The 25,275-nt window shown below is 41.9% G+C and overlaps 1 protein-coding gene across 1 annotated transcript; it reads left to right on the top strand.

The window, feature by feature from the left end:
- Positions 1–248: 248 nt before the first annotated feature.
- Positions 249–10,239, top strand: leo1 (LEO1 homolog, Paf1/RNA polymerase II complex component). The gene is made up of 14 exons (XM_084930256.1): positions 249–358; positions 1,934–2,085; positions 2,383–2,663; positions 2,869–3,077; positions 3,345–3,446; positions 3,556–3,650; positions 3,875–4,023; positions 4,127–4,211; positions 4,302–4,396; positions 4,496–4,630; positions 7,166–7,301; positions 9,318–9,510; positions 9,643–9,740; positions 9,926–10,239. The coding sequence occupies exons 1-14, from the start codon at positions 301–303 to the stop codon at positions 10,034–10,036; spliced, it is 1,899 nt and encodes a 632-aa protein (XP_084786382.1). The 5' UTR covers positions 249–300; the 3' UTR covers positions 10,037–10,239.
- Positions 10,240–25,275: the final 15,036 nt, after the last annotated feature.

The following is a 25,275-nucleotide window of genomic DNA, read 5'->3' as shown; positions in this document are numbered from 1 at the left end:
CAGACTTTGCTATCTATGTACACGTTTAAAATAAATTACACCCTTTCCTTCTGTTATATCACTGCCTACTTATATATATATTGGGAGAGAGAGGGGGGGAGAGGGGAGAGACATAACGATGTTTTCATAAAAGTATACATAAACGAATATTCTTTGGTTAGAAGCTAAGCAGGTGTTATGTCTCCCCCTGGCGGTTGACTAGATTTATTACATCACTTAAGCTCAGCTTGACCCGGATCCAAAATCCTTAAACTCAGTGATTATATCCTGTAGGTCACGTTTTACTACAGTTTGGAAGAAATGGCGGACATGGATGAATTGTTCGGGAGTGATGGGGACAGCGACAACGACCAGCGAGGTAATGTTGCCCGAAACTCGTGGCTTATATTGTTTAATCATCAGTTTGTGCAATTAGATGAGTGCCGCGTTGTGCGCAGCTGCGAAGCAGAGGTGAGCTTTAACGCGAGAGTGAGGTGTGGAACGTTTCGCGGATGTTCATTATATCGAGGCAGACGTTAATAATGTTAATGTGTTTTGAACGTTGGCTTTAATGGAAACCATCGTGGAGTTCTTTTATCCTTCACCTAGTTTCACTTTTCTTTTTCTTTCCTTTTTTTCTTTTTCCTTTTTTTAAAATCGGTTTTCAGTGTTTGGATTCACGTGATGTGTCTGAGACGGATAGCCATGGCTTAAGTTGTTTTGTTGCTGTGGTGCAGGATCAGCGCTCATGTTTTTTAGCAGCACGACTGCAAATATACATTTTAAGATCTTAAAAAAACTTAATTCCCTTATGTCAAAATTAGAATTGTCTTCACGCACAAACTGGTGCAGCACCTAAGTTCACCTACATAATCTTTAATTTCCACAGACTTGCTACTAAAATGATTTTTACAGAAAGAAGAACAGTACGAGAAAACCGTATGACACTGTGTATTTCAGTACTCACTGTTGATCCAGCCGTACATAAATAATATTGTGATTGCATCAGATAATCCCATACAAACAACTGTCAGATATAACAGTATTTATTCAAAAGGGTCTAAATATCCTCTATGGCAGCGGTCCCCAACCCCCGGGCCTCGGACCGGTACCGGTCCGTGAGTCGTTTGGTACCGGGCCGCGAGAGTTGAGGCTCAGGTGTGAAATGTATAGTTTTCAGGGTTTTTATCAGTTTTCAGCGTTATTTTGTTATCTTTATCGTTATTTTTATCGTTTACTCGGTTTTCCTTGGTCTTTTCACGTGTGTTATGAATAAATTTTCTTTTTTTTCGGTACCGGTACTAGTTTTATTTTGTTGTTTTTATCCGCGACACCTTAAAGGCCGGTCCGTGAAAATATTGTCGGGCATAAACCGGTCCGTGGCGCAAAAAAGGTTGGGGACCGCCGCTCTATGGGTATTATTCAGAGACATAAATATATTATATGTCTGTATGAGACAAAGTGTGGAAAACCATCAAAGCACTTTGTTGTGTTGATGCTGAAATCATCTAAAAAGTCTACAAAAAGGAGCTCTTCATGCAGGATCAGTGTTGTTTACAGTGCTGCTGTGCACACAGGGATGTTTAAGGGATCCCACATGCATGATTCATTTACTGATGTTAACAAACTGATATCATCTTTGCTTCTTTTTGTCCAAAAGTAGTTGATAATTGGAAGCTTTTTCTGGCATCACTCGTTTTTTCCATAGAAATATTGTGATTTTGCACCCCAAAGAGACTTAAGGTGGTTATAAATAAATAAATATTATTTCTTTTAAACAGGATTGTCCCCAGCCCTGCTTTGTTTGAACAAAACACTGGTATATGGAGAGTATGAGGATTTAAACAAGCTGAGCTTCACCTTTTTAGTCACACATTTGTAATGTGAGAGGAGTGAATAACATCTGTTTGGCACTACAAACTAGAATAAATCGGACTGCTTTATCTCTTTGCAGAGTCTGGTTCTGGCTCTGGTTCAGAGTCGGAACAGGAGAGGCCTCGTTCTGTCAGCAACGCTTCAGGCAGCGGCAGTGACAGCGAGAGGGAGCGGGATGATGATGATGACGACTACGAAGGCCAGGAGGCCGGCAAGCCCAGCATGAATAAGGTGCATTTTGCAGACATCGTTCAGACAGCCGCCTAATCAGTCGTTCAGCTGTGAATTTAGCCACTGAAAATACTGCTTCAACTTCCACAGTGACCTCAGAGAATTGTATTCCTTTTGTAATGTTAATCTTGCATTGACTTGAGTTAATAAACTTTCAACCTACCTCAAACCATCTAGTATGTTTATCCCACAATGAAGGTGTCCTGTGTCTGCAGTAGAAGGACTGAGGCGCGTGTGTGTCTGTGTGACGATACAGTCATGAGCTGCATCTAAACTTATGTGTCTTCTCCGTAACAGGAGCTGTTTGGAGACGACAGTGAGGATGAACAACACAGCGGAAGCGACAACCAGTCTGAGCGCTCGGGGAACCAGTCAGATGCCAGCATGCGCTCAGACCGCGGGGACAACGATCACTCCGACGCAGAGCAGCACAGCGGCTCGGACCGTGACCATCGAGATGAGGATGAAGACGAGGAGGATGGGGGTCACCGGTCGGACGGAGGAAGCCCGGCTGGCAGCGGGATGTCTGGCGGTGGGAGCCCTCGTTCTGACAGGGGCAGCGTTCGCTCAGACAGAAGGTACGACGTCTCACACAGGCTGCAGCTCACCGTTGTTTAACTGACGTCGTTGATGGCACAGAGATCGGGATGCTAAAATATATCTTTTCCAGTTTGAGAAACGCCATCAGGTCTTTGATCTGTCATAAGGAAGTGGATGGGGGATTAAGTGACTTCCAGAGGAATAAAAATTGGAATATATGTTTACCGTGTTTGTTCTTATTAGTATGCACAGCGATCCTGGGACTCCGCAGTCTGGCCCGGGCACACCTCACACTGACGGCGAAGCTTCAGGGAGGGAGAACCAATCGGAAGATGAGAAGTGGGGCGGAGAAGCTAAGAGCGACCAGTCGGAGGACGAGGAGGAGAAACGCCACTATTCTGACGAAGAGGGAGAAAATTCTGATGATGAGGGACCGAGGAACAGGAAATCAGGTACAACCCCCAGGATCTGCCGCTGAGCCAGCCTCCAGGGTTAATCTTTTTACACAGTAAATTTCATGGATTGGGGCCATATGTGAACATTTTATCCCGAGCTTAAAACTCAGAGGTTAATATGAGATTAATTTTTCACACAGACTCTTTGCACGAGGCGATGAACTGTTTTCCTTTACTGTAAGATGTGCGTGTGTGTCCCGTGCCTCCACTATAAACGTGACATGTGGAAAATGATACATAACATTTCTTGGTTTTGTTTTTCAGAGTCTGCAAAGGGAAGTGACAGCGAAGATGATTTCATAGGACGGAAACCCAAAGCAAAAGCTGCCTCCGATTCCGATTCAGACAGCGATGCTGAAACAAAAAGTAAGCCCTAACCTTACTGGGTCAACGTAGCAGCAACCATTTGACTTTTGTTTCTGCTGCTGAATTTGATATTTTTACGGTACTGAAAGTTATCCGTACTCTTCTGCAGCAAAGAAGACCGCAGCAGATGACCTGTTCGGAGAAGCGGACGACATCTCTTCAGACAGCGATGCAGAGAAGCCCCCGACCCCGGGCCAGCCCCTGGTATGTGTCTGTTCTCTCACCCTCTGTTTCTTCTCTGCACTCATCATCAAGCTCCTTTAATCGAGTCCTTTTTATACGAGATCCAAAATCCCCTTTTTCTCTAAGCCTCTCTGAGCTGATCCCTATTGTCATGGGTCACTGGATTATACAGTGTTTGTTCACTTGTTCGTGTGTGTGTGTGTGTGTGTGTGTGTGTGTGTGTGTGTGTGTGTGTGTGTGTCTAGGATGCAGAGGATGGTATGGAGGGGGAGCAGGCAGAAGAGGAGCCTGCACCTGAAACTCGTATTGAAGTAGAGATCCCAAAAGTCAGCACTGACTTGGGATCCGACCTTTATTTTGTCAAGTTGCCCAATTTCCTGTCTGTGGAGCCCAGGTCAGAGCATGTGCAGTGTAGATAAATGGAAAAAATTATTTTCACTTGATGATAAGATAATTAGATGTTCTTTGACGCTGTCTTTTCTTTTTTTTCCTTTTAGACCGTTTGATCCTCAGTACTATGAGGATGAATTTGAGGATGAAGAAATGCTGGATGAAGAGGGGCGGACCAGGCTCAAACTGAAGGTCTGTGTAGGCTGGAAATGACGGATGACAGATTTTTTTATTTAGATTTTTTTCCTACGTCACCTGATGTTCATCATCTTCTCCCCACAGGTGGAGAACACAATCCGGTGGAGAGCGAAGAGAGACGAGGAGGGAAATGAAACCCGAGAAAGCAATGCGCGCATTGTCAAATGGTCCGACGGCAGGTGTGTGTTACGTCAGGCTGGATGCCGCGGGGTGCGACACTGCGATCAGGACATAACTCTGTACTTGGCACGCTTTTCAGTTTCCCATTCTTTCCACAGCATGTCCCTCCACCTGGGGAACGAAGTGTTTGATGTTTACAAAGCTCCACTCCAAGGAGACCACAATCACCTTTTCATCCGACAGGGCACCGGGCTGCAGGGACAGGCCGTGTTCAAAACCAAACTCACTTTCAGGTAATGCACTAACATGCCAGTGTGGCTTTGGTAACAGGCTGCTGTTTCCTTTTAGGCACAGACTGTGAGTTGCGAGGGAGACTCCTCCTCCGTCTGGCTCCCTGACAGTAGAATATGTTCTAAACAAACTCCGGGCTACCTCTGCAAACAACAACAACAACAGCAGCCACAATGGCACCCTTCATTCAGGCTCCATTTAGAAATGTACTGAATGCTTTAAGTCCCCGGATCACCTTGTGCAAGCTGCACAGGTTTCTCCCAGTAAGAACTGTTTAAGCTTCTTAGCGCCCCCCCCCCCCCCCCCCCCCGAAGTCCACCTGAATGTTCTGTCTTTCACCCCACATGGGTCTATGAGGGCAAACCTGCCTCCGTGTTCCCAAACAGAACATTATTACGGTTTGTTCCCTTGGAGCATTAACATTTGAGTTTTGATTAGGATTAGAACTGCTCAGCGTGCAGATGGTTACAATGCTTTTATTTTCCTTTTAAAAGCACCTTTAACTCTTTTAAAGCCAGAAAATTCACGTTTAAAAAAAAAATGTGAGCACCTAAAGAACATACTGTATGACAAGACTTCTTCATTCACGAGGTCATGTGATACGACAGTGAACTTAAGGTTACAGATAAATACATTTTCTTAAATAAGCCAAACAGACACATGACTCTGTCATTCACAGCTTCGAGTGATCTCAGCATCGTGAGTGATTTGTGTTAAATTTAATGTATTTTTAATAAATGCATAGATTATATTTGTGATGATATTTTCATAATAAGTCATCATTAAATGAGAGAGCTGAGGCCAGCGGTTAATGTTTGTATTGTAAGAACATTGGTGGGGATCTAATAACGTGAGACACTCGACAACAACAGATGTCTTTGGTGAAGTCAAACGAACACAGTGTGTTCTTTTAATCAAGCAGACATAATTGATGAAGTTGTTACGTCATACCTGGCTTAGAATTGGGGGCTTTTTAATGCTCCAGCATTGTTTACATCCATGTATGCCTACTTAATGAGACCGCATTTACACTCAACAGCCAGTTTGCTAGGTACATCTTGCTAGTACTGGATTAGACCTCCTTTTGCCAGCAGAGCTACTTTAATTCTTTATGGCAGAGATTCAACAAGGTGCTGGAAACATTCCTCTGAGATTTTGGTCCATATTGACCTGACAGCTTGAGATGAGTTGAGCTTTGTGACACGGTGTGCTATGTTACTGGAAGGAGCCATTAAAAGATGGGTACCCTATAGTGTTAATGGACTGGGCACGGTCAGCAGCAGTAGTAAATAGGCTTTGGTGTTGTGATGCACAGTTGGTACTCTATGGGGTACACGTGAGCCCAACCCCTTTACACCACCACCAGTAGCGCCTTGAACTTTTGATATAAGGCCGGATGGATCCATGCTTTCATGAATTTAATGCCAAATTCTGAACCTGCCATCTGAATGTCACAGGAGAAATCTGGACTCATCAGATCAGGCAGTGTTTTTGTCTTCTGTTGCTCAATTTTGGTGAACCCAGGTGAATTGTAGCCTCTGGTTTCTATTCTTAGCTCACAGGAGCGGCACCCAGCGTGGTCTTTTGCTGCTGTAGCTGCTGCATCCAGGTTTTTATGTGATATTCGTTCAAAGATGCTCTTCTGCATATTTTCTCTTTTTATAAACTTTCCCAGTAAACTCTGGAGATGGTTATGCGGGAAATATCCAGCAGATCAACACTTTGTGAAATAGTCAGGCAGCCCATGTGGCACCAACAACCATATCACATTCAGAGTTCCCCTCAGATCACCTTTCTTACTCATTCTGATGCTCAGATTGAACTTCAGTAGGTCATCTTGACCATGCTCTGAGTTGCTGCCACGTGATTGGCTGATCATATATTTCTATTAGGGAACAGTCAAACAGGTGTACATAAGAAAATGGCACATTTTGTTTTATATTTTATTGTATTTTATTTAATCCACACCTGCTCTCAGTGCTTGTTGCTGTGTAGCCGTGAATCATTGTGAACAGAGATTCCACAGCAGCAGAGTGGGAGTCTCTTTCTCATTAGCAAGACATCACAAAATAGCATCAGAGGTTCTCAGTGCAACTTTTAATCTCTATATGGAGCTCATGAAAATGTGTGAAAGCACAGGGCAATATAAAGACCAGCATGTACCTAATGCTGCATGACCTAATACAGATGACAGTTAGCTATAAATTAGCTTGTGCTTTAGTTTCCTTCTGCATTACATTACTGGCAGGGATATGCTTAACATGCCCTGTGTGCAATGTGTTTGCCCAAGATAGAAATAAAGCGTGCGATATTAAAAACTCCACAAGGTAGATTTAATGAGTGTGGGCTAAAACAGGTTTGGCAGTCGATACTGTGTTTTTCTTTCTGCCTGTTTGCAACACAGAGGTGTGATCTATGTGTTAATAAAGAAGAAAAGGGAAAAAATGTGTGAAAACCTCCCACTCTTAAGAGATGCACTTTTATAAAGACGTACTGGGGAAATGTTATTATTCAGGTTGTTTTTTCTGCACTTCCAGACCCCACTCCACAGACAGCGCCACCCACAGGAAGATGACCCTGTCTCTGGCTGACCGCTGCTCAAAGACACAGAAGATCAGAATCCTTCCCATGGCTGGACGAGATCCCGAGTCCCATCGCAATGAAATGATCAAGGTAGCACGAGCCGTCCGGTGTGGGAATTCTTTTGTTACCACAGAGACCAGATGAGTCGGATGAGGTCAGCTGTTGACAGGCTCCATGGTTGCTTACATAATAACATAACCTGACATGCTTACATAATTTGGTCACGCAGTGGCGAGTGAAATGGAAACCGAGTCAACCAGTCTACAGTTCTGGTGATGCGTTTACTGTCAGCTCAAGAAAGACTGCAGATTACATTGTTCTTCACTGTGCAGCATTAGCTTAAAATGGCTTTTAAAACATATAAACACACATTTGTCTCTTTGTATTTTAAACACTCGTGTCCTGCATGATGACGTCTAATGTGCGTCAGTGGGGATTGTGCGAGTTTGAATAATTAACAATAGACGCCCAAATACTAGACATCAATTACGCTTCCCCCATTGTTGTACTCCCAGTTGGTGGTTCTTAAGTTATCATAATTACAGTTCAACAGCAACAAGGGTCAGTGCCTTTTTACAAGTGTATGCCAGTCTCACATTTCCACAGAATGTGGATTTCAGGTGTACCTCATAGGTCATTCCCTCTGTTGTGCCTCTACTTTACTGGGTTTAGGTCTTTTCCAAACAGGCTGTTTCAGTACCAGCAGCTGAAATCAGGCTGCTTTACTTTTAAGAAAAAGCATGACATCTGTTAGATGTGGTAGGAGCAGCTAAAATGTAGTAGATGTGGAAAAGGGTGGTAATTGGCAACAGAAAGCCTTAAGCTTGCACTAAAGTACAAAAAACACACCAGTAGCCCACAACACAGTCTTTGTTTATAGGTTTTAAATGTCTTTTAAGTTTCCACAGTTTCTAATCGCCTCTGCAGTGTCATAATTCTGACACTGATCTAGCCTTTGGGCAGACAGTCAAAGCTAATCATAATGGGAGCTTCAGTAGCTGCGCAATGTGTAGATTTCTAGAGCAATGGTGGGCAGAGGGGGCCACAGGTTGTCGTGTACCCACATTAACTGCCCACTCCTGCTCTAAAGCCCATGGGGTGTTGAAGCTGTGGCTCTGGAGATCCATGCAGGAAAAATGGATAAGGAATGCTTTCACCACCAACACTGCTGGCTTTAGTCAAAATCAAATTGAAACTTTATTTTATTTGCTTTCACTATTTTTTTTTAAAGATATTAGACTGTTATATTTTTTTATTTACTATCAAAGTAGCCTCCTTTTGATTGGATTCAGGTAGGACTCAAAGTAAACAGCATTGCTTTATAGTTACCCAAGTCAAGCTTCTGTTTCAAAGTATGCTGAAACAAGCTAATGGATACTTTTTTTCCTCTCTTCACAATTGTTTCATTGTTGGTAATAAAAATAAGAACATGATAAATGAATTTGATTAGGTTAGAAAACGCAGTATTATTGTAATGAAAATGCAAAGTTAAAGCACTAAATAATCATGATCGTGAAGAGTAGTCACATGTGGTTAAAGATTTGAAGTATTTAGATATATTAGTAATACTGATGGGCTAAGTTATACACAGTAGACAGTTTATTCTGTGAAAGCTGGGAAATTCTGTTGCCACCGCAAACGTATGGCAGGTAGCTTAAATAAGTAGGAACATTAAGACTCAAATATGTTTTTTGAGGGTTCAAGAATTGCTTAAAAACGGCTCTTTAGATAGTAAGTTTGTAGATGCCTAATAATGTTCAGACTGAGTAAGTGTGTGTTCCTGTTTAAAGTTAAAGGTTATTGAAGCAAATTTTTGACTAACTGGCACTAGCTGATATAGCTGTTATAGGAATAACAGAACAACAAGCAGGGTAAATGTACTTTAGAGCAAAAATGAATAATAGGCTCATTTCTTATTGTTTTTTCCAACAAGGCCAGCTTATTGCTTTAAAGGGAAATTAATTTGACTTTTCCCACACCTAACATAAAAAGCAACCTTTTTTTCTCAGTGTGTTTGGGGAAAAACAATTAACAACTAAGCAGCTAGAAATTAAATGCCTTGAAATGATTTTTGTATAAACTCGCCACTCGGGTCTGTCTTGGCAGAAAGAGGAGGAGCGGCTGCGAGCCTCCATCCGCAGGGAGTCCCAGCAGAGGAGGATAAGGGAGAAGCAGCATCAGAGAGGCCTGAGCAGCAGCTACCTGGAGCCCGATCGCTATGACGACGAGGAAGAGGGCGAGGAGGCGATCAGCCTCGCAGCCATCAAGAGCAAGTATAAGGGTGGAAGTGGCCTGAGAGGTGAGGATGACTGCGTTTCACATTGACTGCTGTCGTTTTGTTTGTATAATTTTTTTTCCTCGTATGTTGAGACGTGTTTGGGAGTTACAGAGGCCTGATGCACACGCTCTTCTCTTTCTGCCTCACGTACAGAGGAGCGAGCCAGGATCTACTCATCAGACAGTGATGAAGGTTCTGATGACGATAAAGCCCAGAGGCTGATGAAGGCTAAGAAGTTGGACAGTGACGAGGTAGGTGCAGTGATGTGGTTGACAGACAGGGGGCGGTGTGAGACACCGTGGAGAAAAAAAGCCAACTTTTCTCATTATCCTTTGTAACTAAGCAGGACAGCAAATGCTAGACTCTTCAGAGTAGGGATGCTTTTCTGCACTCACTGTTGAAGTGTAACTGAACGCTGTATGTACTCCTGTCACAGGAGGGCGAGGGATCAGGCAAGAGAAAGGCAGAAGATGACGAGGAAACGGCCACCAAAAAGGCAAAGAAGTATGTCATCAGCGACGAAGAAGACGAGGAAGACGACGAATAATTCATCTTCCCTTATCATTCCACTGTATTATCAGTGCTCAGCCCACATGGCATATAAACAGCCATATTTTTTGTATATTTTCTTATGACCTGTGTGTGGGTGGCTGTGTCTGTGTGTTTGCTTGTTTATGTTGTGTACAGAAGAGGTGAGAAATAAAAAAAAATAAATAAAAAAACAAAAAACGGTTGTTTTATGTAACCAAAGCTTCTCGAGGCCTCTTCATCTTTTTAACACCATGAATCATATATATCTGAATCACGCTGTTGCGATGTTATGAAACAAACTGTTACGTTTCGAGGGGAGGCTGTTAATGGCATAATTGCTGTGGGCTGCCGAAAGATTAAGTTAATGGCATAGAAGCAGCATCTGCCATTTCTGTTCCTCTCCCTCATGTACACACATAATTGACCAGTGTTTTCAGTGCGCTGGTTTAGAGGTGGTGGGGTTTTTTGGTTTTGTTTTGGGTTTTTTGCAGTTCGTGTGAATGTTTCAGGAAAGAACCGGGGAGTGTAGTGTTGTCAGAGGAGGAGACGATGCCAAAACCCACCTGATAGAAGACACAAGAGATTAGAGGATTTGGGGTTTGAGACAAAGGAGCTGTAGTTCTGTGGGAGAAGATTCCCCCCCCCCCCCTCAATAACCTGCCTGCAGAGGAAGGAGTAGGAATATCTACTTCTTCCTGTACAAGCAGCTGTAGGAAGTCCCAAGCTTTCATTGGCACCCCCTCTGATTTTCTAACCCATGCCATTGCTACACCTCTGCTAAACATCCAGCCCTTATAGGGCCTGCTAATAGATACCATTTTAAATTGTCAACCATAGATCAGTGCCATTATTATTGCCAAATCGTCACCGTTTCAACTGTCAGGACACCAAGGGTTTTAGACAATGTAAAATCTCACAGGAAACCTGCAGACTTGAATTACATGTTCATATAAACAAAGAAAACATTTTAAATCTCATATTAAAATGAGATATGACAGCCTGCCTGCAGCTAAATGCTGTAAAAGAAACACTAATTAGTGTTACTATTGGCAAGCTAACCTGGCTTATTATTCTCCAAACTGCATAAACAACCTGTTTGCTTCACTGAGCGATGTGCAGGTTGAGACCAACACAGGCAGCTGCAGCCACTATAACAGTGAAGCATCACTTCACTTGATTCATGACTGAACCTCTTGAAACATTTACGGCATTTTAGTTTTTTTTTTCTTACATAATTATTTGGCAAATTATATATTTGCCAATGTACTACTAGAGCCTATCTATGATAACCAAGCGGTTTAACTTACCAATACGTTTTTGTATATATAAAAGGGAAGCATTGCTTTTGCAAAAACTGTATCCTCAAACTCGTAATATCAAACAAATGAAGTCAACACCAAGTGACAATGAGCTGGCACTGATCGTTCTAATCATGAATAGGAAGAAACAGGTTCTGGGTTAATCCCATTCTTATAAGCAGTCAGCAGCAGGAAGAATTTTATGGTTTGATCCAGCAGTTGAAGCTGTACCTTCATACATATTTAAGGATGTCAGTGGGGCAGTTTGAGCTCCATAACTGTACCTTGTTGTGGACTAGACACTGCTGTGTGAGTCTGCAGTGCCCCTTGGTTTCTGAGTCAGATCCACCCCTCACTCATCACATCTGGTTTCAAAATATCAAGATGGTGACAGCGAAAAGGGTCAACTCAACTCTAAAGACCCTTATATGTTAGCACCTGCTTGGGTTGGTCATAGGACCTGGTACCAAGTTCTTTTTCAGAACCTTCTCTGCCGGGATTCCGACCGATTCAAAAAGACGTCAGCAGACTGCATACCAACGATTGGCTGGTCAGAGGGGTCACTCGATGAGTCATGAGAGCATCTCCTTCACGAAAATCGCAACCCGGCAACGAGGGAAATGGCTACAAAAGACAACGCTGTGGTCCTCGAGTCTAACTACAAGCCACAGACGGAGCAGCAGGTATATCGTCTCCTCGACACTCACTCATACTCGCTCTCTCTTTCTCTTACACACACACTATAAGAAGATTGTTGATTTATGTATCTGTGCTTTTTCTTTTTTTGTGTGTTCCAGGTGCTGTATGTTTGTTTGGGAGTTTCCTTTGTCTGTTACAGGTGCACCAGTTGGTGATACATTGTGCATTGGTATTTGTTTTTATCCCCCCATCTCTATCCCCCCACCACCACTTCTTTTTTTGTCTCTTGCCTGTCTTGCCTTAGACATTGCCATACTATTCCACATATGATGCAATATCTGAAATGACACAAAAACAAATGAATAAACGAACAGATGAAAGATGAACAAGAAGAGCCTATAGAGACTCTCCATAGCTGTTCTAGCAAAGGCATAATGTGTTCAGCACCACAATGCAGCATTTGCAATCAGAATTGTGATCTGAAGGATTGCAAACGCTGCCAGACAAGACAGACAAAACAAAACAAAACCAAAAGTCAATATTAAATAAAAAAATAGAAGCTGTTTTGGAAAATACAAAACTAATTCTGGTGCCAAATGTCAGCCAGTAGCATTAGTGGGATCACCAGTATGAAAATATTAATCTTAGGCTTACAATCTTTTCAAATTCATCAACTTGATAAGTTTTAAAACATTTTTTTCTGTATACTCAAATATGTCACTCTGTCAGAAATGCTGATTTGGTATAGTCTAACAGGTTTTATTTCAAAATGCATTTCTTTTTAGGCTCCTACTATCAATCTATTTTTAAAAAATCTTCATTAAAAACACACCCTCAAGATGAACTTCATGTGCTGCTATTGGCTAATTCATTGGGTAATTCAAGTCCTGAAGCTTTACCAGGACCTTTACTAGGAAAGGGTTCAGTCCAGTCCAGTTGGTACGTCAGTCCTCCAGCTGTTAGAAAACAAATGAGGCTGACTGAGGTAATGTGACTTGATCCCTTTTGAGCTACACAGTAAGAGGAGAATGTAGGGAACAACAATCCTGGTAACTGATTCAACTTCATCAGCCAGAATGACGCAGAGTGTCGCACACACAAGCACACAAACTGGGTTCCCAGAGATAGATAACAGCCCTGGAAAGTGACCTCTTGCCCAGCTCCATCCAGACAGAACTGGCTGTAGCCAACACGCCTATACAAAACTGGTAAAACACGAAGTGATTAAGTAAGAGTTGCATAAAATGGGTGCATTCTCTCTCTTGACAACGGCCCCTCTGTGCTGCACACACACACACACACACACACATACTTTTGATGTATCCAGAGACTACTGTCATTGCAAGAGAACATATCAAAGACCTCTTGAATACTGTTCACATGGTACAGGCTTATGTGCAAGAGGGGGACGGCAGTGTTTAAAGAGCTATGGATATTTTTATGCACCTAAACCACTCATTGCTGTGGGCGACAGCAATGAGTGATGGAAGAGCGTTAGCGTTTTCCATTTCATTTACTCAGAAGAGGCCTGTGAGCACGCAGATGTTTGTACATATGTGTTTTTGCACACAACAATGGCGTGCAGAAACAGTAGCCTTTAGTATACCACATACTAGTCTATGCATGGTACTGCCATGAATGTTTAATGCTGCCTCATGCAAATGTTGTGTGTCTTTGTTGCCTTTAAGGAGAAGATGTCGCCAGTCGTGGTGCGCTGCGTTATCTCAGACTGCAGTAGGTTATGTAAACCCAATTTCACACAGTAAGGAGTGGGGGAGTGAGGGAGGCACTGCTACACAGTCAGCACTGACTGAATAGGGGTGAGGCAGAGGGAGAGGACTGCAGCATTTTACCCTCTTTTTTGTTGTTTTCTCCTCTCTCTTTTTCTGTATCACCTATGATGTTTCTTATAGCAATCTGCCCACTGCTCAGCCTGTACCTGGAATCTGTAACATCATATATTCTGTGCTTGTGGCAGACCAGCGCAGAGAGGGTAAAGACTTGCAACTGCACAGCAAAACACAAGTCACCTTGGAGGTTGCAATTTGGGGCTAAATTGTGCACCGTTCTGCCAACTAGGACCAAGAGAAGGCAGTGGCTAGGTCAGTATTATGCTAGGTGCTGCTCTAAGTAAACAATGACGTGTTTCCATGTGTCTGAATCAGAGACAGTATAAAACACGGGTGAAGCTTCTGGGTCTGAAAAGTGAAGCCACTGTGCAAGTGCCTTAAACCTGCACTCTATCTGTAGGCTGCTGAGTAACCATAGCTGTGGGTACAAACAGACCTCCAGTCTGTGGGAGAATGATATTTCCTGATGGGTTTATGGGCTTACAGGCTCTGTTTTTAAAATCTTGGTCATACTGTTTCAAAATGGGGGCTGATCTGTGATTGGCAATTCTTCAACCTTGTCAAATCCAGCTATTTGCAACCAAGACAGTGATAGTGGGAGCATTGATCTCAAGGCTCGAGAGCAGGACTTCTGAAACCATTGGATGACATTACTGTTAATACTGTCTGTGGTCTGATAACACTGATTTCCAAGGGGAGCCTTCAGTGTGGCCCATACAAAGAGCCACACTGAAGGCTCTGTGTATGGGTGCAGCAGGTCAGACAGGTACTGAAGAGAAGAAGGATCTTGCAAGTAATGCGTGATTTAAACGAGAGCCAGTGGAGATTTATGAGGGTGGGGGTGATATGTTCTCAGAGCTAGTGGGTGTTAGAAGCCTGGTGGCTGAGTTCTGGACATACTGGAGCCTGTCCTGGGCTTTGGTGGAAATCCAAAACACGACCCCATTGTAATGATCCATCCAGGTGGAGACAAAGGCATGGATAAGGGTCTCTGCTGCAGAGTCAGTGAGTGATGGACAAAGTTGAGAGATGTTCATTAGGTGGAAAAAAAGCTAGTAGAGATTTGATCTGACCAAGGGAGAGCATATACATGGTGTAGAGAAGAGGTCCAAGCGAAAAACCTTGAGCATACCGAGTTAATAGGAGCAAAGGTGGACCAAGCACCTCCCATGGTGGCAAAGTGTATTCTGAAAAGAGCGTACAGTAACAGTGAGGCCAGGATAGTTGGCTTAATACCTGAAAGAAGGAGATTGTGAACACAAGCAGGTTACAAGACGATTAGCATGCCTCATCTTGTGGCATGCTCATAAGGATACAAAACACATCGTGGCTCTGGGACATCCCCGGGGTGAGACCAGGACATGTTAGTGAGATTATGTTTCTCAGCTGGCTTGGGTATGCCTAAATGATCCCTTGGATGAGCTGGAGGAGGTGGCTGGGGAGAGAGAGGTGTGAGCTCTGTAAAGCAGCGGTCCCCAACCCCCGAGCCTCGGACCGGTACCGGTCCATGAGTCGTTTGGTACCGGGCCGCGAGAGTTGAGGCTCAGGTGTGAAATGTATGGTTTTCAGGGTTTATATCGGGTTTTAGTGTTATTTTGTTATTGTTTTTGTCGTTAACTCGGTTTTCCTGGGTCTTTTCACGTGTGTTATGAATAAATCTTTTTTTTTTCGGTACCGGTACTAGTTTTATTTTGTTGTATTTATCCGCAACACCTTAAAGGCCAGTCCGTGAAAATATTGTCGGGCATAAATCGGTCCGTGGCGCAAAAAAGGTTGGGGACCGCTGCTGTAAAGCACTTTGTAACAGATACATTTTACTTTGCGTGTAGGTTGCTGGACCCCTGACCTAAACCTGGATAAGCAAAAGAAAATGGATGGATGGACAGACGGATGGATGGACTCTAGGCCCCTTAGTACCAACTCAGCATCATGTAAATGTTGGACCCAACCTTATTATTGTTATCCAGCTATTTATGTCCACAGGGTACCCATCTTGTGATGACTGCTTCCGGTGGGATAACGCACTATGTCACAAACTTAAATAATCTCAAACTGGTTTCATCACAGGAAGTTCCTTGACACCAAAGGGCTTCCATAGTCACTGTACAGAGTAGTAGAGCACTTTTGTAATCTGGTGGAATGGGAGATTCTCGTCACTGATCTGCAGCAACTGCGTGAAACTGTCATGTCAAGATGGACGAACATTTCTGAGGAATGTTTCAGGCACTTTCTTGAACCTCTGTTGAATCTGTGAATTTGTTCTGAAGGAAGAACCTTCTACTGCAAACATGATACTAGCGAGATATTATTAATGAAATAGCTGCTGAGTGTACAGCCCTGTGTTCCTTCATGTCTGTGAGTGTCTGTTGTTTTCCCCTGTCTCTATTTACGCATGTTTGTTTTTTAGTTGTTGTTTTTTTCTTGTATTTTGTTGTTGAATTTGAAGGTTTGTTCTGTGTTTTTTTTTTTCATCTTTCCATCTGTTTGCTATTTATTCCTGCTGTCTACTATTTATGTTTTATTCTGGCACAGTCAGTGTGGTTCACCTACAATTTCATTGTACATGTACAATAACAATAAAGGGCTATTCTATTCTATTCTATTCTATTCTATTCTATTCTATCTTTCTCCAAGGCTTGCATTTGGGTTTTCTATATGACCAGAACCTCGTGAAATAATTGGTCACTAAGGTTACACGGCTTGGTTATAGTCTATGATTTGTCCCACACAGTAGTAGTAGCCATTTCCAGGGCTGAATAATAAAGCCAACATGGATGTGCAAAAAAACCAGTTCATTCAGTGGCCAATTGAAGCTGCCTCCCATAGACTCTCAAGTTTAATAAAATAAAATGTGTTCCTTCAAAATAAAACAAAATAAAATAAAATAACAACAGCAGAGTCTGGTTCAGACCCTGCCTTTTTTTGCTGGAGGGGGGCTCACATCAGCATATTTGAACCTGTGTTGTTTGGTGTTGTTGCCTTTTCATACCAATTTGCAGGGATTGATACCTGTCTCATGTATACAGTCTATGGCTGCAGCCTGATAACTCATCTGGTCACTTAAGATACCAAAACCAACAAGGCAGTGGACACAATTCTAAAATTAATGCTTCAAACTGTGGAGACCATAACACAAGTAGGTAGCATCACTTTTGTTTTGTTGGTACGGATCGGGCTATAAGTAACAGTTTCAGTCTCTGAAGAATGTGGTGGTTATCCATTCAACTATTTTCTTAACTGTTTATCCAGTTCGTGGTCACAGGGGTTTGGACACTATCCTAGCTGTCACAGGACCAAAGGCAGGTTACACCCTGGACTGATCGCTAGTCCATCACTGGGCTAACACTGAGCCAAATTGTTTTCAGAGAATACACATTTTAGAAGACTCAATAATCGGAATAAGTCTGTGTAGTGAAAAGCCTTTTTTTTCTGCCATTTGTTGACTTACTTCAATAACAGTTCAACTCTGTCCACTCTGATTGTATTTCATAGCTCGGTGCCCTTTTCCCCTGTCTCAGTATGTCCCCTCCCCCTGCTGGTGCTTATATAAGAGGCTAATAAATAAAATAGAAATACAATACCCTACCCTCACTACAGGATCCTCAAACACTCATAAACACTCACACATGACACTGGCCCAGAGACCGCTGCAGGGGTCTTAACACTAACATTTTCCCTTATGCACAAGCAGGTGTGTATTATTCACACACACACACACAAACACAACTGTAACAATCCCGTATCATCTGGGTTCTTTTTTTTTTCTTCTGACCTTAACGATTTGGGTCAGCCTGTTCTGTCGAAGGATCGTGATTTAATCTGTAAACAACGGGTTACCTTCAACTGTGAGCTGCTGCGTATGCAGATTACACTTGAGCTTTTCCAAATGAAAAAAACAGAGAAAACTTAAGAAAAGCAAGGTGACCCTTTGTGTTACAGATTCTCTTCAGTCAGAGTCACTTTTCTCCCTCATTAAACACAAAAAGTAGTGCACCATCGATAAATGCACCAGTATCCCGAGTAGCTCTCTCCCTACTGCTGTCTGGCATGGATAGGTGTTAGTGTTCATACAAGCAAAGCATGGTTAACAACAGGTTTAGCTGCAAAGATCTGACCTGTGTGTTTCATACAGACAAGTACAGATGTAGTCATACACATGCTTATAGCATGGGCTGCTCACAGTGATTTATACTATATACTAAGTTTTGTAACAGAACTTCATACCACTAATCACTTCATCTTTTAGGCAACATCTGGGCAGAACATCTGGGCCATAGCCCAAAACGGGAAACCACCAAACCAAGCTAAACGTTTTTTATTGTAGCTACAAATACTGCAGATATAACTAACTAAAACATCACACAAGTGCTGCTCACACATTTGCTCATGTATATTAACATCTTATGATGTGGTTGTGTATAGAAAATACATTTTGAGCAAAATTGAGACATTGAACACTTTTTGACATTTGAGCTACATTTTTCTGATGAGTAACTGTTTCATTTAAGTCCTAAACGTCAGCATTTTTAAATGTAGGTAGTTTTATCAAGTAAACATGAGTTCTGCTATCATCTCTGGTTGTTTCATATGCGAGAAAGAGTTAGCATTGGATGTGCGATTATCAGCTGACATGTAAACACAAATGGGTCAAATTCATATAGAAAATACAGTATTGTGCAAAAAACAAACAAACCAAAGTTTTAAAAGGTACAATGAAAAACTAAGTACCCACTTATTGCTTCCATAGAAATATACCAGGTCAGTAGCATGTGAAATACATCTGAAAAACCACAGGACTTCTGGTACAATGTTTTTTGCACACATGAGAACAAAGTGGAAAAATGTTTCACCACAATGCGCAGCACTATATTTGGCAAAAACAAACACAGCACAATCACCTCACACCAACTTTCAAGCACAGTGTTGGAGGGCTGATGATCTGGGTTTCTTTTGCAGCCACATGACCTGGGCACCTGTTGTCATTTAAATCACAATGAACTCCTCTGTGTACCAAAGTATTCTGGAGTTGAATGTGAAGCCATCTGTCTGACAGCTAAAGCTTTGCTCATGCAACAGGACAATGGTCCCAAGAAAAACAGCAAATCTACAACAGAATGACTGAAAAATAAAAGAGTCAAGGTGTTACAGCAGCCTAGTCCAGACCTCGACCTACTTGAAATACTCTGGCAGGACTGTGCATAAGCGAATGCCTGAAAACCTCAATGAACTGAAGCAACGCAGTAAAGAGGAGTTGTCCAAAAGTCCTCCTCGATGTGAAAGATGGACAAAGTAATGCAGTAGATGTTTACTCCAAGCCCATCAGCAGATCATACATTTAAGCGGATAAAATAGAAAAGGCTTAAAGCTAATGAAAGAATGCATGTCTTGCCCACCAGGGAGAACGAGAGGAAAATTAAGAGAGAGAGAGCTTAGGTATGTTATGGAAGAGAGTGGAGGAAGGGAGAAAGGTGCTGAGGTCAGGTGTGGGCAGAGAGCTCGCCCAGTCTCCCCAGCCTGCAGTATTTCAGAGCCCGCTGCGACTCACTGCACAGTACATTCTGCCCCTGACCTTCAGTTATCTAACCACCCTGACAGCACCAAGCCAAGCCAAGCAAACTCTCTGTCTTTCTCTCTTCCCTCTTGACTCATCCATTGTCTACCCTCTATCTTACCGCCATGATTTTGATAAGCTAAAGCACGCCGAGTGGGATGACAGATGCCTAATGTACCATCTCTACATTTGCACACACTAGTTGATTGGTTATCTTAGTCTAGTATAATCTGCATTGCCTAGAAACCAGTTTTATTTTACTTTTAAGTTTGGAAGAACAAAAGTTTTGATGAAACTTTTTTTTCCTGCAGCTGAACCACCCACAGCTTTTCATAACTGTCATAGTAACAGATATTTAGAGTCCCTGAAGAGATCTGAAATACTTACTTTGTCACACACTGTGTCATGCATTCGATAGCTTTAAATTAATGTCACAATAACGTGATGTCCTCAATCCTGTGACACAACGCTGTAGCTTTAAAGCATCAGAGAAAACAATGTCAGCACGCAGCACCAAGGGTAATATTTAGATTCCACTTTGGACACTTTAATATAAATGTCTGCTTTGATTGATGGGTGACTGATGGTCTGGTCTTTGTTATCTTTATCGTTACTGGACTGCTGTTATGAAATCACCCCACAGTGAACTTCAGAGAGAAGTGAGATGAGCAATGAGCTTGCTTCTGCTGAGTGAGGTTGTGATTCTAGGTATCACTCTTAAGACCTGACCTCTGTGTCAGCCGTCAGAACGCTCTAACCTCTCCGTTCCTCCGTGTCATTCCCTCATTTTATCATCCAGGATTTTCAGGAACTTCTTAAAAAACACCCTTACCCTCGTAACCCGTATCAGACTCTCCCAGCCTTTGTTTGAGCGGGTAAATAAACTGGCAGGAAGAGCAGAGATCACATGTGTGCCAAATAGATGCGTCCACTTGTCCATCCGCCCTTTTTTCCATGACTGCAAATCATTATCACCATGGATACTTCCACAAATAGAGCATCAGTTGAATAAGAGCACCCAGTGCATTACGGAGAAGCCAAACACACACACACACACACATACACACACACACACACACACACACACATACACACACACACACACACACACACAAAACAGCACATGCATGACTTTAGAAAATGCTGAGTTACAGTTATTTCCCAACCCTTATCCTTTTATCCAAAACATAAAACCTTAAATGTTTATTTACATCAAGGTGGCTTGTTTGTAGTTCATATAAGGAGGGCACACTTTTGACTGTTTTAATACCTGGACTACACATATTTATCATACCTTCCGTTAGGAGACAATGATCTATCCTGCTGGGTAGCCCCTTTTAAGGGCCCCTTTACATATTCAGTCTGACCTACTTTTATTCCCCTCAGCTGTGACACGGCGGATAAGCGTGGACACAAGTATATAGCTGGGTGGCTGAAGTGGACAAACTGGGTTAAAATTGAGGTGGAAAAAATAAAAGAACTTCAAAAGATAATTGGACCAATAACATCAGGATGGTTTGTTGGAGTAATGCACTGTCATTCTAACAATACAGAATGAAATGAGACTGTTTCCCTTGTTTGAGTACTGCAGTCAATTTGAAAGCAAATGAATCTAATGGTCCTGGAGTCCTTCATTCTGCATTTTCACCTGTTAATCTTAATTGTTTCCATGAAGATAGCAACAGGTCTAAAGATCCTAATCAGTGTCGATGCCAGTTTGTTCCATAACAGCAGGAGGCTGACCTGCAAATGGCTGCAGGGAGCACAGCCTGTGGTAAAGCTTTAATCAGTTAAGAGGATTGATCTGTGAGGTTACATACCTTTGTGAAGGGATTTTCTCTTTCACCGTCATATTAGCGCTCTCGGGTCATTACAGCAGGACTCACACATACATACAAGTTGCATTAGCTTCATGAAATTTACATTTTAGCATCATGTTAAAAGATAGATTTTTGTAGAAGACACATCTCAAATAGTTTCATGAAATCTGGACATGTGGATTTTTGCTGGTTTGCACAACAGCATCAAAACGGCACAATATCTTCATTAACATGTTAATAGAATTTTAAAAAGAAGCACTGATTATAGTGTATGCCATTTATGGGGCATGAAAGGGGACTGGCTGAGTGACTAACAAATGCAAGCAAGCTCTGGTCTCTGTCTTACTTGAGGAATCCTCGAGGCAAGCCTGAAGCGGAAGATCAGCACGTTTTGCAGAGGGCTCAGTTTCCACTATTACTTTTTGCTTAACTTGATGTTCACATTTATGTAACAAGCACTTGAAAGCAACACAGAAGCCTTGTTTTCTATTTATAACTGTTGCTGTCATTGTCAGTGTGAACCAGGACCAGGATGTGCTGGTCGTTGAACTGTGCAGAAAGCATAACCTTTCACTTTCTTAAAAAAGCCTTTTTCTTTGCCTTTTTCGTTCACGATTATATAAACAACCACAAATGCTGCAGGTCGCCACCCGTGTTACCTCTTATGGACTCTTACAATGTGTTGCAAATGGGAAATTGTTAAAAATAGCTATACTGTATACTGTTTGTGGTTGCAATTCTTAGAAAAGATATGGCAGCCACACCTTTTATTTAATTTTTTTCCTTCAGTCCTAAAATGATTTTTTTTCTTTGTCGTGTTTGCTCACTAAAAGTGTCAGTACTACCCAGCAACTCCTGTGTCAGCACCTCTTTCTCTTGGCTGGTTACCAGATTAATCAGACAGACCACATTTTTGCCAGCAATGACATGTCTCCTTGGCTAAAAACCCTGTCCTCCACCATGAGAGCAACACCTCCCCCAGTCTGTGCGAGTCTGTCCAAGTCTGTCTGACAGGTTGGTAATTATACTTCACTTTATTCCACAGTATACCTTGTCTTTCCATGTTCTCATGGTATGCTTCTGCCTAGAGAGAGGGCCTAACGGCATGCTGTAGTTGACAAAGCTATCGAATCTGTGTGGCCACATTTTTCTGGGAGAGAGAGGATGGAGTTATCTGAATTATCTGCAAGTACCCACGCCCAAGCCAAAGACAGAGAATTCAGACCAAAGACAGAGATGAATGTCCTTGTTACAGCTACTGTATGATCTCTGTTGTGTTTCTGTTTCTCCAATAAAAGATGATTCAAGCAGGGTGCCAATGCAAATATATGACTTACCACGTAAGAACAGCAATGACTGTAAATTCATGGTAGTGAATTTGTGTGCATTTCTGTGGGTATTTGGCTACACAAAATGAAGGATTATGGGGAAATGCATAGCCTGATGAATGTGAATTCTGAAAGTTGAATGCTGATTGGTTAAAAAATAAACTGGAACACTGGCTGTCACAAAAAAAAACATCAAAGACAAAAAAGCAGGAAATGAAATGCTGTCCTGCCTGTTCTGAAAGTGCTTTTTAAACTTCTTTAACAGGATATGAGTTTAATATAAGTTTGTGTGGGGATGTATAGTGTACAGTGCTTTCTCTGTAAAGGTCAGTGTGTAGGCATAATACACTTTGCATTAGACATGATGGTGAGGACTTAGATGTTGTTGATGAAGTAGACTGCTTACAGCTTTTAGCTCTGTTTCCAGCTAAATCGACAAACTGGACATTCTGTAAGAACGAGGATGTTTGTCTACAAGCAAAGAGCAGCGCACAGACATGGTGTGCTCACATCAGTCTCTGTTGTCTCTCATCATTCGCTCCCTCAGGCCCTCATTAGTACTCCTGAGGATATGTTTGCTTAACACTCTGGTAAATGGTCTCGTTACACTGCGTAATCTGCTGGTGTTATTGTTAAATAACAGATGCAGCCAAAATCCCACTTGTACCTCATGTATGTTCAAGTATTGTGGATGTGTTGGGCTAAAGAAATGTGTTGTAATGGTCTCCCTATTCTTTCATTTAAAATATTTTCTTTGCTTTTGCTTTATGAGATCAATTTCCTGCAAAATATGTTAATTAACATGACGTTTTGTTTGAGCAGACATGAAAAAGATGCTTAAAGATGGTGAAAACTTCTTAAAGGGGCAGTTCCTCATTTCTTTTCTGTGCATAGTAATGAAGTCTGTCTCTAGGTCACAGACTCTCACACTCTCCTCCCACACATGCATTATAGCAAGGTAATAGTTGTTTGCAAGAGCAGAAAAGCAGAGCTGTGCTAAAGAAGTCTCAGGCCTTCACATAAACCTAAAGACAGGCTGTCATTGGCCTTTTGAAGAAAGACTGAATCTCAAAGCATCACCCGAAGCAATTTGCATGTGTACCTCAAAGTGTAGAAAGTGATGATCGTTCCCTTCTTGGATTTCTTGTCTGTGTCTGTTTCAGCTTTCTACACAAAACGCTGCTGCCACCTTACATCACATACCTTTGTTGCCTTCCTCTCCTCTGCACAGCCTACAGAATTCAGCTGCTCATGCATGATTAAGGCCAGTTATGCAATGAAACAAAGATGGATGGATTTCGTGCTCTCGGTTGGAGGTTTTACCTTTCCGTGTGGAGTTTGCATGTTGTCCCTGTGCCTGAGTGGGTTTTCTTTAGATTTCAGCTTCCCACACATTAAACGCATCCATGTTAGCATCCAATTTTATATTATCTAAAATTGATCTAAAATTGCTTAGCTGTGGCTATGATTAGCAGTGGCCATGTGCTTCTCTGTGCTATAAAGAAATGTGCAGGACGTGCCCCACTATGCCCAGTGTCAGAAGGGATATCCTCTGACCCCCAACTGGATTAAAAAAAACAACAACAAAAACCCCCAAAATCATTGTACTGATGGCAAAAAAATTAAAATATTGGATTTGGACTACTTAATAAAATCCTATCCTAGAACAAATGTGATGTTACCTCTGTCTGATAACTAAAGTTTACATAACAGTACTTCCCACCAGAAAATACAATGATGTTGCCCGGGTTGCCTTTTTCATTGCTATCATTACTATCATTTTTATACAACAATTGTTATTATTGTTATTATTTTTACACAGATTATACAAACAAGATTTAAATGTTAACAAGAAGCATTCTGAGAGCACAAACCTTTGCCGGGGCAGCTCACTGTCTGGGTAGTGTTTACTTTTAAGCCAATAGTATTGTAATTTTTATGTATTCATTTTGCTTTCTTTATTGTTTTTAAAGCAGTTTGCCATGTAGGAGTAAGTGATGAATAATTACTGATTTGTAGGTAACTGGATATAACTATCTTGGGCTTATTCTATAGTATTATCCTACAGCAGGTTTCTAACTAACCAGGTAGCTTGTATTCTCCTGACAATACTTTCTTTAAAAATATAACACATTTTGGTAAATGTGACGTGATATTTTAAATCTCCGACAAGCTTTTAGGAGTGCAAACACTTTCAAATACATAAACTCCTTGCTGGAGGTAATTAGTTAGCTTTAATAGCTTTCTATTCATTTACTAATTTGTTTAACCCTTGGGGAGAACCAGACTAGCTGTGTTCCTCTGCATCTCTGCTTAGCTAAGTTATCAAACTGCTGGCATGAGCCTCACACTATAACCACAATGATTTGAGTGATACTGATCTTCTTATCTAACGCTAGAAAAATCCTTTTTAAAAAAGACTTGATGCCCTTGGAAAGGCAGGATTTCCTTATTTATTTATTTTTTTCTATAAAACCACCTGAGCTCCTTTGCAGGTACGCAAAACCTCACAATTTAAATGTGGACAAATAGAGAGAAAGTATTTATAATGTGTCTGCATTGCCTGAGGGTCTGTGGATGGATTTACTATGGATGATGGAATCAGTCCTCACTTGCCACTTCAGCATTTGATTTGTCTGTGGCACTTGATTTATCCACACAGTCACCTATTCATTAGCAGCTATATATAGAACACATCCAGGCATGCATGACTGCATACCGCACATTCACATAGCAAAAGCCTCTCTATTGATCTGTCCGTCATTACCG

The sequence above is a fragment of the Perissodus microlepis genome, chromosome 1 (genome assembly GCF_051167445.1).
Source record: "Perissodus microlepis isolate ML-2025 ecotype Zambia chromosome 1, ASM5116744v1, whole genome shotgun sequence".
NCBI classification, from domain to species: Eukaryota; Metazoa; Chordata; class Actinopteri; order Cichliformes; family Cichlidae; genus Perissodus; species Perissodus microlepis.
This window is presented reverse-complemented; position numbering and strand designations above follow the sequence as displayed.